Source organism: Triturus cristatus, chromosome 1_2, assembly GCF_964204655.1.
Source record: "Triturus cristatus chromosome 1_2, aTriCri1.1, whole genome shotgun sequence".
Classification (NCBI taxonomy): Eukaryota; Metazoa; Chordata; class Amphibia; order Caudata; family Salamandridae; genus Triturus; species Triturus cristatus.
This window is the reverse complement of record NC_140580.1, coordinates 1010163915-1010180154: the sequence shown is the minus strand read 5'-3', so window position 1 is coordinate 1010180154 and position 16240 is coordinate 1010163915. Positions and strand designations below refer to the sequence as shown.

General features: G+C 47.8%; 1 protein-coding gene across 4 annotated transcripts in view; it reads right to left on the bottom strand.

Moving 5' to 3' along the window:
- The window catches only part of LOC146868589 (uncharacterized), a 1503661-nt gene that overhangs the window by 235118 nt on the left and 1252303 nt on the right, over window positions 1–16240 (bottom strand). For all 4 annotated transcript variants that reach the window (XM_085611695.1, XM_085611716.1, XM_085611705.1 and 1 more), the window contains one exon: window positions 10401–10454. In XM_085611695.1, the coding sequence (XP_085467821.1) occupies window positions 10401–10454 (54 nt within the window). The remainder of the gene's footprint in view (window positions 1–10400; window positions 10455–16240) is intronic.

The following is a 16240-nucleotide window of genomic DNA, read 5'->3' as shown; positions in this document are numbered from 1 at the left end:
AAGCATCCTAGGACCGGTTTCGGGGTTTCACCCCTCTTCAGCCAGGATAGCTTGATTCCAGTGGCATGGAGAACAGGGAACTCACGTCCGAGCATACCCGTCCCACTCGGGGTGACAAATGCAAAAAGAACTATTGATTGACAGAATGCAGAACAATATCATATATTCACCCCTGTACAGAGATCTGGGCCTAAATCCATTGTTTTTTTGCTCATGATGCCATTCCAGTTTGGACCCAGCCATATGCAAATCAGTCTTGACCCTGTGCCCAATGGGAACAGTCCAGCCTGAACTGCCAGGCCAGGTCCTCCCTGGCCTGGAAACAAGCATCCTAGGACCGGTTTCGGGTTTTCACCCCTCTTCAGCCAGGATATCCAGTGGCATGGAGAGCACGGGACTCACGTCTGAGCTTACCCGTCCCACTCGGGGTGACAAATGTAAAAAGAACTATTGATGGACAGAATGCAGAACAATGTCATACATTCACGCCAGTAAACTGTTATTTTTGCATTGATCACCCCTAGGATCCAGGCGGTGAAGTCTCTCCTTCTTGGAAGGGTGCGGCGGAGGATAGAAGGTTGGTAAGGTAATAGATGGCCCCAGATGGAAAGGAGTAACCACCTTAGGCTGGAAAGCAGCCCTGGTCCTGAGAACCTCCTTTTCTGCATGAATGGTGAAAAACGGATGCTTAAAACTAAGAGCCTGAAGCTTACTTACCCTCCTGGCTGAGGTAATAGCAATCAGAAAAAAGTTCTTAAAAGTAAGATGTCTCAACAGACAACTATGAAGAGACTCAAAAGGAGACCCCATCAGAAAAGTCAATACTAAATTCAAATCCCACTGAGGCATAATGAAGGGAGTGGGAGGAAACCTATTGGTAAATCCCTTAATGATCCTCATAACAATGGGGGACTTCAACAAAGACGGTTGATCCGGCAAACAGAGGAAAGCTGACAAGTAACCCCTTAACGTAGCCACAGCACAACCTTTATGAGCAAAGGAAGGTGAAAAACCAAGTACATCAGATAAATGGGACTTCAAACGATCAATGGACCTCTCTCCACACCATTTCACAAACTTGGACCACCTAGAGGAATAAATAGATTTGATGGAGTGTCTCCTGGATGATAAAATAACATCCACCTCATCCGGTGGGAGAGAGAAAGAACTCAGGTTGCCCCGTTCAATCTCCAGGCATGAAGGTGCAGGCTCTGGAGGTGGGGGTGTAGAACCTGCCCCTGCGGCTGTGAGAGGAGGTCTGCCCTGAGATGGAGAAGGAGCAGAGGGTGCAAAGAGAAGTGAAGAAGATCTGTGTACCACACCCTTCTTGGCCAATCCGGAGCGATCAATATGACTTGGGCCCGGTCTTGTTGAATCTTCCTCAGAACTCAAGGAATCAAGGGTATGGGAGGAAATGCGTTAAGGAGTTGCAAGCGCCAATCCACCTGAAACGTGCCTACGAATGCTCCCTGCACCGGATACTTAAGACGGCAGAACAACGGGCAGTGCGTGTTCTCGTGAGTGGCAAACCGGTCCAACCGAGGAAATCCCCACATCCAGAACATGCGATGGACCACCTTCGGATGAAGCCGCCACTCATGATCGTCCGAGTATTGCCGCACATTTATCCTCCCGGCCAGATGATTTGCAAACACACAAATCTGATGGCCCTGAGGCCAGGACCAGAGTAGCAGGGCCTCTCTGCAGAGACAATACGACCCTACCCCTCCCTGTTTGTTAATGTACCACATTGCGGTAGTGTGGTCCGTCAGGACTTGAATCGACTGACCACAAAGCAATTTCCTAAGGTTGATGTGACGCAACCTTTCCTCTGGAGACCAAAGACCCTTGATCTCCAGATCCCAAGATGAGCACCCCACCCTAGAGTGGAGGCATCTGTGATTACTGTGGCCACCGGTGGAGGAGGTTGAAAAGGCCTTCCTTGAGACAGGTTGCCCGGCACACTCCACCAAGACAGCTCCGCTGCAGTGTCCCTGGAGATTCCGACCTTCTCCCTAAGATATCTATTGTGCTGATACCAATGCCTGCAGAGGCACCACTGGAATGCCCTCATGTGCCAGAGTGCATGGTTGACCAACAGTATGCAGTAAGCGAACAGACCGAGCAGGCGTAGGACCTTCAGTACTGGAACAACGATACAAAGGAATCATCTCCTGAATGGTGAGAATCCACTGCCATGGCGGGAAAGCTTGACACACAGTAGTGTCTAGTACTGCCCCTATGAACAGGCTGGGCTGAGAGGGTACCAGCTGAAATTTGTGTATATTTATCGAGAAACCCAAGTTGAACAACAGTTGCATTGTTATTTGTAAGTGACGCAGCACCATCTCCAGCGACCTTGCTTTGTGCAGTCAGTTGTCTAAATAAGGGAAAACCAGAATCCCTGACCTTCTGAGATGTGATACTACCACCACCATCACCTTTGTGAAGAACCGAGGTGCGGAAGTGAGACCGAACGGAAGGACTGCAAAATGGTAGTGTTGAGACCCTACCGTAAACCGGAGACACTTCCTGTAGGAGAGTAGGGTCTGCTTTCTATGTTCACCCCCACTTTTTGCTTTTGCTTTACTGGTTTTCGACTTAGATGTGGCTGTGGGCCTGCTAATCAGACCCACAGCCCTGCTGTTCTCTCTCTTAATTAATACTATGTACTTTAGGTGCATAACCCATTTGGATAGGATCACCTTATTGGCCCCTGTACAGTGTACCTTAGGTACCCAGGGCATAGGTGTACCCTAGGCCTACCAGGGGCTGCAGCATGTATTATGCCACCCCTGGCCTGGCCTTCCATTATGACACAACTGGCTGATCCCTCAGCTGGGGCAAGGTCGTGTAATCACCCCTTGCTTAGGTGTAGTATTCCTATACCTATTTTATATATAGACACATGTGTACCTATCAGCCACTCCTATGGCAGGCCTTAACAATCCTGGAGGCAGAGTGCTTGGTAACATGTGAGATGGTGCTCAGCATGAGCTGAGCCTGTCTGCAGCTTTCGGAACCATGTCCTTACAGCTGTTCTATGATATAGCCTACCATATACTCTTACAGTGCCTTATAATCTTAAACGGTTATGGTAACTATGGTTGGGCTTTATCAAAACATGTCGTGTAAGGTGTCTAACACTTTGGAATCATACCCTCATCCCATTTCTGGGGATGAGGATATTATCCCTCCCTTCTAGAGGGAGAAGACATGTTGAAACCTACTTACCCGGTTAAAGTTAACCAGAGCCCCAGCATCACAAAATGGATGCTGCTGCCACGACACAAGTCTGACCTCCTGCTGCTGGGAGTGATCCCGGCAAGGGAGGCTTGGACAATAGGTTTCCTGCCTTGGGAGGTGCGAGCACCACCCCAGACAGGCCTTAGTGTATTGGGGCAGGGAAGGATGAAAGAAACGAGACACTGCCTGGGGCACACAAGGTGTCCCATGCATAGTCCAGTTCAAACCGGTGCTCGGGCACTCCAGCCCCAGTCCTGGCGCGAAACTGGACAAAGGGAAGGGGGTGTAACCACCCCCCTCCCAGGTCCCACCCATAAGGCGTGACCTAGCAGGCAACCCAGCCCCCCAGATTAGTATAAAAGTGGTAGCTGGGCCCCAGGAGATTAGATTATCCTGTACCTGCAACTTGAACAGAAACTCTGGACCTTCGACATTCGACATTCGACGAAAGAAGAAGACTGAAGAATCTCCCTTGTGGCCAAGGAGTGGCTACCCTGTGCAAACAGGCACCATCAAGAGACTTACCCTTTGCTTTGCTGAAGTTCTACGAGGGACCGACTGCAGACCCCAACCAGAGCCTTGACGTCCAGACTTCTCCGACCCTGATCCACATCCACAGCCGAGCTGAGATCCGTGGAGGCGACGAGAGACGTGGGACCGGCTACCTGGGAAAAGTGGCGAGTATCTTCCAGCGCAGCTTCTGAGGTACCCTCGAAGTTGTGCACCTGGGATTGAGAAGCCCCAACCCCAATCACCATCTGTACCGAAGATCAGCCCCCCACACTCCACGAGTCCTGCGTGGGGCCCTTCTGCATTTTCCTGCTTGCCGCGTCTGTCCGGTTGCTTGCCCGTTGGCTAGCGGCCTTTGCGACGACACACCTTCGAATCTTCACTGCTGGTTTGGCTCCTCCAGACTGGCTCCCATTCCTCTGCAAAAGAGAAGCACCCCAGACCTTCCTGGTCTGCGCCAGAAGCAAGTCCTCCATTCTTCATGGGTTCCACTTGCCAAGGCTTGGTGAGTCCTAGTTCGACTTCGACGCCGCCGACAGCAAGAGCCTTCGTGGGCCAGCTCGCCTCCTGGTCCTGGTCGTCCTCGACGTCTCCTGGTACCCGTGGCTGCTGCGACAAGCTTCACCTCTTCACCTGCAATCTTCACGACATCGCCTGGTTCCTTCCTGGTTCCACGTGGTCACTGGCTAGTGACCTTGACTCTGTCCCTTCTGCTTGCAGGTACCCTTCCTTCTTGATCCCAGCCTTGGGATCCACCGGACACTCTTCACTGACTGCCTGTCAGCAACTTTCCTTCAGGCATCCATAGAAGTCCACGACGAAACCCGACGCAAGTTCACACCTATGCACCCGCAGCCCGTGGGCTAGGTAACTTGGGTACTTCAGTGCTCACAAGGGTATTGACTATCCTAGGGTCTAGTTTCCGAGTCTCGACTTTCTAGCTACTCCAGAAGTGTCCTAAAACTGCTTATTTCAGAACTGTACTATTTCTATCGATTATACGCATTACGCGTGAGTGTTTCCACTCTACACCTGAATCCCGTGGGCCTCCCATTTCCTAACTGTTGGTAGTGTAGTGTAGCCGCAGCGATTCCCTAGGCCTAGGCCTATTCTATTTCCGTGACAGTGGTCCTTATACCACTTCTTTAGTATATGGTTTGCGTGGCCCCTAGGGCCTAACTGTATTACTTACCTGTGTGACTTAATGTATGCTTAAATAAGACTGTGTTGTACTTACCTCGAATCTCATAAAGAGTGCTGAGGGTTTGACTAGAATAAATACACTTTATTTTATATATATATCTGTTGTGGTGTCCTTTCATTTGGTATTCAAGGGATTATATATGGTATCACAGCTGGCTTCACATGCCATTCAGAGTTTAGCCTAAGACTGCTCTTGTCCATGCTACCACTAGGATAGCTGGTCTAAAAGGTTGACTTTACAACCAATCACCATAAGGGTTGTTTGGACTGATATAAGGTGTACACTAGAACTAGTGACATCATACATCAGGCCAACTTCTCACACTTCCGACACGACTTCAGAATAGGGATGTGAAAATAAGCATCCTGCAGGTCTATCAACACCATCCAGTCTTCCTGCTTCAGCACCAGAAGAACCTGAGCTAGGGTCAACATCTTGAATTTCTCCTGCTTGAGGTAAAAATGTAAAACCCTGAGGTCCAGGCTCAGTCTCAACCGACCGTCCTTCTTGGGGATCAGCAAATACCGGGAGTATCATCACTGACCCCTTTCCTGCTCCAGAACCACCTCTATCGCATCTTTCTGCAGCAAGACAAGAACCTCCTGCTACAAAAGCAGCAAATGGTCCTCTGAACACCATCACTTTCAAGGAGGATAAGGAGGTGGAAACTCTTGAAAAGGTAGGGCATACTCATTTTCCACAAGATTCACAACCCAACACTCCAAAGTAACCGATTTCCAATCTTGAAGAAAATGGGACACCCGGCCCCCTACAGGACCAACATGCTCCAAGATGGGAGATCTAGAGCTGCTTCCCCATAGTACTGGTGGTGGGGACAGGAGAGGAGGAGGAGGAGGAAGACTGAAGTCATGAAGCTCCTCACAGACGGCCTCTACCCTTCCCTCTGTATGACTTGTTCAGAGGATTCTGCTGTTTTTGCTGCTGTGGCTGTTGGCCTCGAAAGGAAGCCGCCTTCCCAATGCCTCAATAACTTTTGCATCCATAGCCCCTGGCCTGGAACTGCAGGCCCAAGGAACTCGCAGTAGCCCTACTGTCCTTGAAACGCTGCAGCGCAGAATCTGCCTTTGCTCCAAACAGTCTGGATGCATCGAAGGGTAGATTGAGCAAAGCAGCTTGTACATCAGGAAAGAAACCTGAAGACCTAAGCCAGGCATGTCTCCTGGTAGCCACCGAAGAGCCCATTACCCGGGCAACTGAGTCCGCCATGTCCAGACCCGACTGATTGACTTGACGGGTTGCTGCTTGAGTGTCTGATAGCGCCTCCAAAAAGTGAACACGATCATCCTCAGGCAACTTAGGAGCTACTTGCTTGACAGTGTCCATCAGTGCATAAATATACCTCCCTAGCAAACATGTGGCATTTGTAGATTTAAGAGCCATACTTGCAGAGTAGAACACCTTTTTGGCCGACTGTTCAAGCTTTTTGGAGTCTCTATTCCCCGGGGTAGTAGGGAAAGACCCAGCTGACTGCTTGGGAGAAGAAGTCTGAACTACCAAGCTTTCCGGAGAAGGATGAGCTGAAAGGAAAGCAGGATCACCAGGAGCAGGCTTGTAACGCCTTGCCACTGGCCAAGAAACCGCAGGGGCAGACAAGGGCTTCTGTCACACCTCCATAATCGGCTCTATCAACGCCTCATTAAAAGGCAGCAGAGGCTCAAGAGTAGAGGAGGGAGAGTGCAACACTTCAGTTAGTATATTTGACCTCGCCTTAGCTGAGGGTAGCCCAAGGTCCAACAGATCAGCAGCCTTCCTGGTGACTGTGTAATAAGGGGGAACATCCTGTGAAGGCAAGGTCTTTGGAGAAGAAAGCTTCCATTCCGGGCAGGTATGCAGGTCACTGACCTCCTGCAGACTTTCACAGTCATCCACAGAGTTGATGATCTCCCCTTCCTCATGTTCTTGCTGGTTCACCTCTTTCTCCAGCAGTCTCTGCGCTTCCCTCCTCGAACGCTGCTTCGGGATCATCCTTCTCATGATGCCGATTCATGGGAGAGGTCGACCTTGATGACCTGCCCTTCAAAGACCGACGCCGAGACCCATGTCTTCTCTTTTTCTTATGCTTCCTCGAATTCGAAGTATGGGAGATCGACGACTTCAACCTCTTGCGACCTATCTTCTCTTTTTTTGCACGCGCCATGAAGAGTTTCACCTCACGCTCCTGCAACGCCTTCGGGTTCATCTTCCGACAGCATGAACACCCTTCGACGTCGTGGTCCGAAGAGAGACACCACAGACAGTCGTCATGGGGATCTGTGATGGACATATGACCCCCACACTCCCTGCAGGTCTTGAAACCTGGCCTTTTCAAAGTAGCCATTTCCAGTGCAACACGAAGAAAAGCTAGAAACAAAGTTATACCATGTAAAATGAAGAGTCCTTGCAAAAAAACGTTACGGGTAAACGGCGAAAAAAAAGAGAACTGACAGCACACTGACGAGGGCTTCTTATGGCTCCGGTGACGTCATACGGAGTCGCGAGGGGAGCTATTGTGACGTCCTTGTCGATGTGGGAGAGCTAAGAAAAGAATTTCCATGGAATGCATGCGCAGGGGTAATTCAAAAGGTGAGGAATCCACACGCAGATGTATTACTTTTTTTTGTCCAGGCAGATAGCTCTGTTCCCAGGATCTTGTATGCTTTCCCTGAGGAAAAGGTGTTCCTGTCATCAAGCAGGACACCAGGGTAGGTCCTGGACCCATTGTATCCTGCATGCTCAGCATGAAGCTACCTCCTTTTGCCTTCAAAGCAGCTTTCATGTTCTAGCAATTCAAAGCAAAAGGGATAAATCTGCCCCCCGTCCTTCATCAGGAAGACTGGGATTCTTCTATAAAAGTTGATAGATGGAATACTTGAATTAATCTCTACACTGATGATTGATTGTGCTGCATTCCAGCACAATCTTCTCCTTTTCCAGATAGCTTCTCAACGGGAGAGTTGTTCAGCAAAAATTCTTCTAGAAATCCAACAGCTGTGATAGACAACATCCCCTAAAGAAACACTATTGATGCCTCCATTTTATCATACAGAGACACATTCCCTGCTGCAACTAGGCACTTCACAACAAAATGTATCCCAGGATCCCATGTGCTACATAAATTCAAAAAGGAAAGATCTAACCAACACAGATTTCTCTCCATCTCTGTCTTAACCTATCCCAGGCCATGCCAGTCCTCCAAAGGATTAAGGAAAAATCCCATCCTTCGGGACCAAATTAGCTACTTCCCCCGTCCAAATATCCCACACTCACATTGACAGGTCTTCTTTGTTTGCGAGATTCATTTCCTTCAAAGCATGCTAGTGTGTTGAGTACCTACTGACATACAGATGTTGCAGAAAAGGCTTTGTCTAGTGAAAGATTTTATCAGTAGATTTTCTCACTTTCAGATAGAAGAGCTGTAACTGAGCCTAGTTACCTGTGAGCTCTAGAGAGCTCTGCTACTATAAGGGGATTACGTTGACCACCACAGCCTAATCAGTTTACATAGAGAAATGTTACAACTTTGTAGAAGTAGTATTTATTACATGCTGCAATAATGGTGTGTATGGCTAATTACTTACTGAAGGTACCAAAAAATGTGACTTTAGTAATCAATTCAGCCTCAAAGCTAGGAACTGTTTACAACCACTCATTTATAATTCAACAGTTAATCTCGTTACATTATTAAGTGTGCGGATAGCTTACATTTCAGTTTTAAGCATTGATAAACTGTGCCCACATATGCATGGGACAGTTACAGCTGACTTGCATAGTGTTAAATATGGCATTTTCCATGTAGTTTGCATCTACAATTAAAACATGACTGTTGCAAAGCTCATATCACAGGATTTGCTCCTAACATGAGCGGAGTGTTTTTTCTCTGCGGGCTCATTTTTGGCACTTGATGTTCAGGCAGCCTGTAGAGAGTAAGAGAGATAGAGATAGGCAGGAAGAAAGATACATAAACTTGGTGGTGCAGGGAGAGCCCAGGAAAAGATGGTAAGAGGTGAGAGACAGTCAGAACAAACAGTTCAGTGTGTGGAAGGATAGAAGGACTGTGAAAGAAAGATTAACAGAGAGGAAAATGACTAGAAGAATAATAGAAAATATAGTTAAGAGAACTGGAAGAGGTTAGGTAGAGAAACAATGGGGAAAATTGGATGGATATTGAAAATGTGAATAGAGTTTTAAGACCAAGGATCTGATTCTAATGGTGGTATACAGTACTCTGAGTGCTAAATTTCAAATATGGCTGCAAATGTCCTACCTCTAGATTCCAAAGCAGATGTTATTTTAGATTTTTCTGCCTTTCGGTACCTACAAAACCATGTGCGAATTTGACATTTCTCAGATTAGTAAGTGGAAGTTGCAACGTTATTTTATCCTCACATTTGTACTACCACGTTTTTTATTTTTATGGATGCTATCTGGTTACAGTTTACAACAGTTTTTCTTGAGGAGAAGGAGGTATTAAGATACTCCACTTATACAATATTTTTTCTATTGGGTGTTTATTTGACTTCTATTATGCATGAATGAGTTTTACCTACCCCAGTGGTCCCATCTGCATCAATATTACAAATAATTATTTTACTAAGAATGTAGGATGCTAACAAAAATGGCTTATCCCTTCACTTTCAATATACCCTGCTCTTCAAAAGTCCACCACGAACAGAAGCAGGAGCATGAGCGCATCAAAACACAACATCTAGATAAAATAAATCTCCAAAAGTAGTGGTTAATATTAATCATCAAACACATATACTTCATGGCTTGCCAAAAATAAATAAACAGGCAACATTTTGTAAAGTACTTTCTAATAGATTCAGCAGCTCCTGCAGATTCTTTACGTGAACCCTTGAGAGGTGAGAGGCTGGATCCAGAAATCTCTTGCTTGGTGCAAGAATTCACTTAAGGAATCTGAGAGTAAAGGTTTCCATTAGAAATATACACATGCAAAGTTGCAAAAATGTAACCTTTTGGGCAAGCTTTTCATACTACACTTAATAAGCAGACTCCACTATGGTGACCCACAATAATATGCACAACGGCTCTATAAGCATGATGAAACCGTCAGAAGGGTTAAGTAAAATCATGACCTCAACATCAAATCTGGTAAATATCGATTGTTTTAAATATATAATCATGCACATTTTTTTTAATGAAATCCACATTCATACAACAGTCCACACAACACCAAAAATGGGGCCTTACCATGGTAAATAGTTGGTGATTGCACAAAAGAAGGCAATGAAAGGGAAAAGGAAAGGGAAAAGGAAAAGTAAGAAATGGGAACTGGAAATGGGAGAAAGGGAACAGAATGGAGGAATAAATAAGGAGAAGAATGTGGGTATAAAGCGAGGTGAAAGATGGGTTAAACACAAGTATGTGTTAAAGTCTGGCAGCAGTGCTTGACTGAAGTAGTAAAGAAACAGTACTTTACCTTAATACCCTCATCCCCCTGCACGCCGAGATGGCCTATATTGCCTGGCTCACCCTGAAACAGGAAAATTGGATAATTAGCTTTCAATCATCTTAAATATCCACCAGCACCAGTGATCAGAGACTATGGAACACATTCATAGTCCCTACTGCACACATGAAGAGACAGCCATGGGACGGCATTGAGCTGCTTCTGAGTTGACGCACATTACAGAGCAAATTACCCACCGTCCGACAATCCCATATTAGCAGTCCAAAATGCCAGAAACACTGCAAACTGGGCATCTCTTTCGAAGCAGATGTACACAAGAAATGCTACAAAAATGGTACATTTTGCTGAACATTTTCTCAAATTTATTGGCTGAAACGTTGTAGGCATTGCAACCATTCTGAAGGTAATCTAATGCAATAGTCTTCAACATGCAAAGGAAATGCCTCTTTTTGTATGGTCACCCCAAGTCTTTCGACTGATGCTGCTGGTTTTTTGACTCTACACTGAGCTCTGCTAAGCAGACCTCAGTGCTAGTGCCCTGACCCTAAAAGCGTATGTCGAAATGGCTATACCAAATTGGAAAAGACTAACTTACCTCTAAATCCCTAGTTAATGGTACCCTGGTACTGAGGGCATGTATGTTAGAGGGGTACACCAGGGCTTGCAGCACTGATTGTGTCATCCTGGAGGTTCCCCAAGTAAAACAAGTCCCCCAGTTCGCTATTGCAGACTGGTAGAGTAGTCGTGCACTGCAAGTCCGCCTTTACTATTGAAGGTAGTGGCAAAGCCACCACTTCCACAGGACATGTGTGTAAGACACCCCTCTGGCAGGCTTTCCGAGCGCTAAAGGCAGGGTGCAACATATGAAACAGACAGAACATGTACTTTACATATCCTGACAGTAAAACTTGCAAAACCACCATTTTACTGTGGAAAGACTTGGTCCCCCAATTGGCGAGTACAGGGTTACACGCCGACCCCTCATCTGTGCTAACTCTAGAAAGATGTGACCAAAGTGGGCACTCCAGGGTATCAAACAACTCGTTACATTAAGCCCAACTTGTATTTCGAAATTAAAATAACTTGTTGCAGTGTGCAGCTTTAGCCAAGCTGTCACTTTGTTGCCTTTAAACCTCCTGTGCCTTCCCAGGCACACATCGAGCCTGCTCCACCAGCAACTTTCTGCCCTCTTAGAGAGATGTGCTAACAGCTCACAGGAAGGAGAACAATTAGGGATTTCAGGTTAGGGAGGTGTCACCTCCATCCTGCAGGAAGCCACTTAGTTTGTTAGCCCCAAAGGGTAGGTTTTATAGGTGAATCTGACTTTGAAGAGCCGATGTGGGACACCAGGGGGAGGGCTGCCCCATTGTTGAGGTAGACAGGTTTGCACGGGGAGCAGAGAAGGGAAAAGAGTTGCCAAATCAGTTTCCCCAGGGGGCGCGTAGTCCTTAGGTAGCCACACCCCTGCGGTGGGCTAGGGAAGTCTGTAGCCCATCTTGAAAGTGAGCAGAATGGTGCATCCTGGGATAGCCATATGCCACATTACACTAGAAGTGGTCACCAGGTGGGAGGGAACCTGGTAGTCCATTGGCTACCAACCGCAGGCTGCCCTGAGGGCATTTTCTGAGCATAAGAGGGGCACTCTTGGCACCCAGACCTCAAATCTCAACTGACTTTGAAGATGGACAGAAGAAGGACTGCCGTGCTGCACCGAGGGACCAGCAAAGAGAGGCTTCACCCATGAGGACTGCACCTGTTGCACCTGATGGCTAGCGAAGAGAGTGACTGCGCCTGCCATGTCCTGGTCAAGGAGAAGCCATATCAAGAGCCCAGTCAAGCCAAGAGAACCTCAAGGGCCAGCTGACTGGCCTCCTGTTCGAAGCAGAGGGGTACAACAGCTGAAGAAGACTACTGGTGCATGTTGGTAGCTCAATGTCTTCAAGCCGCTACCACTATCTCCGTGCAGCACTGAGAACCAAGATCCGTTGCACCGAGTTCGCTGAATCACGGAGTGGTTTCTGAGAGTTTCTGGGACCCTCAGAAGATGAGTTATCGACTCAGGAAGGACTGGCCTGTGACCGTGACAACAAACGACTGGTAGTCCAATGGCAACTGGACTTCGGCCGGACCATAGTAGACTTTGTGGGACATCAACTCTGCAAACAGAACCCCGTTATTATCTTCGTGGACCGAAGGAATCCCTGCAGGAAGACCCCTATTGACTGTCACATTCACAACACACTTAGAGCATCTTCAGCATCCTTCGTCCCTTGCATCGGGACCACTCCATAGGAATCCATTGCAACAGGATGAAGTGCCTGGAAATGGACTGCTTCTCCAGTGAAAGTAACTGTTCTTGAGGACCTTGCTGGTCCCCCCGACAAGCCAGAGTTGGTCGCCCCAAGCACTAACCGACAGCATTGACACTTACCAAAGTTTTCTTTAAAAAGTGTCCAATTCATTGACATGCAAAGGCTTGTTCGTGGTTGAGTGAAATTGCATTGATTTGTTATCGCTCATAAAATCTATATCTCCGGAAACCTCTGGTGGATCTTTTGCATTCTAGTGTCTTAATTCTTATAAAAATACAACCTATTTTTATAAATTGGTGTCGGATTTCTTCAGTGTGGTGTAGATTTCTTCTTCAATTGATTTGGTGCTGTTTAAATTCTTAACCATTGTTCCTCTGTATAAGTCTTGGTGCTCTGTGCCACAGCTACACAGGATTGAGCTGGTGGTTAGGCAGATGAAACCCAAAGGTCCTAAAGGGTAGGTAAGTGCATTACATGGTGAGGTTGTACGACCACATCACATAATACCCCATTTCAGCACCTTCTTCCAACCTCTCAGCTCTCATTCCCACATCCTCCATGGATATCAGCACTCTTCTTCCAACATTTCTGCACTCCTTCACACCCGTTGGCCACAAAAGAACTCTAATGATTTTAACCACTTTCTGAGAGATCTACAGATCTCTGGACTCTGGGATTGAACCTCCTTCAAAATAGCTTGTGATGTCCCATAATTTAAACAATCCAGCGCCAACACAGACTCCCTTCCAACTACAGAACAGTATCACTCATCCCTTTTCTTTGGAAGGTCTTTGAAAAGACCCTCTTCAACAGTGTCACCCAACCATGAAAACTAGATAACACTATAATCATCATATATAATGCTACAGTCATCTTCATGGTGGTGCAGTGGCAGTAGTTGTGTATAGCAAGGTAACAAAATTCACTGTAGATCACCCATGGTTATACAAAATACAGAATGGACTCTTCAAGAGGACTTTGACACTGTCTGCCCCCTACGCACAAGTTACATACTTGTGTAACAATATATCTGTAAGAGACATTAGTTAGTGATAGATTCCTTACCTTAGAATATCCCCAGGCGTCAGACTGGATCCGGAAAGTTTTCGTCAGCAGTACCCCTGCGCGTCGGTAGGTGTCGTCGTGCGGCTCTGCCTACATCGCTGGCGTCGTAGCCGCCGAGATGACATCGTCGGAGCTACCTAGACGCGCCCACGCGCGCTGACGTCAGTTCCGTACCCAACGTTTCCGTGCCAGGAGCGCAGAGCTATGCCAGAGACTGACTACTGGTGCAATGGAACTAGGGCCCTAAAAGGGATGACCAGAACCCTAGAGAATAGTTCGCAGAACGGGGAGGATGGGCGGGCGGTAAGGAATCTATCACTAACTAATGTCTCTTACAGATATATTGTTACACTAGTAAGTAACTTGTGCATCTGAAAGAGACACATTAGTGATAGATTCCTTACCTTAGAATACATACCCAAGCAATACCAACCCCGGTGGTGGGTCTGCGAAGTGAGATTATACCAGAAAGTCACGGAGAACCGAACGGCCAAAGAAGCCGTCTATCTGGACCTGACTGTCAAGGCAATAGTGCTTAGTGAAAGTATGTAACGAGGCCCAAGTGGCTGCCTGACAGATGTCTTGCAGGGGGACATCGCGTCCCAATGCTGTAGTAGCAGCTGTTGCCCTGGTAGAATGGACGCGCAGCCCAACTGGAGGTTCCTTTTAAGCCAGAGAGTAACAGGCTTTAATGCACAAGACAACCCATCGGGAGATAGTTCGCTTGTGCACAGCCCGGCCTTTCTTAGCGCCCACGTAGCCAACAAAGAGCTAGTCATCCACCCGGAACTGTTGTGTGCGGTTGAGATAGAACGAAAGCGCACGTTTTGGGTCCAGACGGTGGAGCCTCTCCTCTTCTCTTGAAGGGTGCGGAGGTGGAAAGAAAGTGGGCAGAGTGACAGTTTGCCCGAGATGAAAGGCTGAGACTACTTTTGGTAGAAAGGAGGGACGTGGTCGAAGCACAACCATGTCCGGATGTATCGCCAGGAAAGGAGGTTTACAGGAAAGAGCCTGGAGCTCACTCACTTGCTGAGCGGAAGTGATGGCCACCAGGAAGACAGTTTTCAAAGTTAATAACCACAAAGGACAGTTATGAAGAGGTTCAAAGGGAGCGCACATCAAGTATGTGAGAACCAGGTTCAAGTCCCATTGAGGCATCACAAAAGGAATAGGAGGGAAAAGGTGAGTAATGCCTTTGAGAAATCTACTGACAACTGGGGACTTTAAAAGAGATGGCTGATCAGGCAGCCTAAGAAAGGCCGAAAGAGCAGAAAGGTAGCCCTTGATAGTGTCAAGAACAGAGCCCTGCTGGGCCAAAGAGAGAAGGAACAATAGGACCTCAGAAAGAGGTCCTATTGTTCCTTTTCACTGTATACCATGCCACACATTTTTTCCACCGGCAGGCGTATACCGTTTTAGTGGAGGGACTCCTGGCTGCCAGTATCACCTTACAGACTTCAGGAGGCAGGTCGAATGGAAACAGCTGTCGCCGTTCAATCTCCACGCAAGGGGGTGGAGGCTGAACAGGTTCAGGTGGAGGACCGTCCCCTGTTGCTGCAACAGGAGATCATCCCGAAGAGGCAGTCGGATCGGGGGATCCACGCTCATACTGAGTAGCTCGGGATACCAAACTCTTTGAGCCCAGTCCGGTGCCACAAGAATGACTTGGGCCCGGTCGCGTCTGATCTTCTTCAGCACTCTGGGCAGAAGTGGTATAGGGGGAAAGGCGTACAATAGACCGCAACTCCACTCGCGACGAAAAGCGTCTCCGAGCGAGTGCCGCCTTGTAAATTCCAACGTGCAGAACTGCGGACATTTCGCGTTCTCTTCGGTGGCAAATAGATCTAACCAGGGTTCTCCCCAGTGCTGAAAGAGACCTTGTGCCACCTCCGAGTGAAGACGCCATTCGTGATCCAACATACATCTGCGACTGAGTTTGTCCGCCCTGGCGTTCAGGGTACCTGCCAGTTGTTGAATCACCAAGGAAATGCCTTGGCGTTCCAGCCACGTCCAGAGACATAGAGCCTCCTGACATAGGGTCCACGACCCCACCCCGACCTGCTTGTTGCAGTACCACATGGCGGTGGTGTTGTCCGTGAACACCTGCACTACTCTCCCCTTGATAGAGGGAAGGAATACTTTCACTGCAAGTAGGATCGCCCTGAGTTCCAAAAGGTTAATATGGAGCTTGGACTCCGCCGGAGACCAGAGGCCTCTGATCTCCGCCTCTCCTATGTGGCCGCCCCATCCCAGGAGGGACGTCCATCACTACTGTGCGCTCTGGTTGTGGAAGGGAGAGGGATCTGCGCTGACCCAACGCTGGTACGTGAGCCACCACTGCAAGTCGTGTGCAGTGCCCACCGAGATCTGGACATAGTCTGACAGGTTTCCCCGATGCTGCATCCACTGGAACTTCAGGTCACACTGAAGAGCCCGCATATGCCATCTGGCATGATAGATCAGCAGGATGCA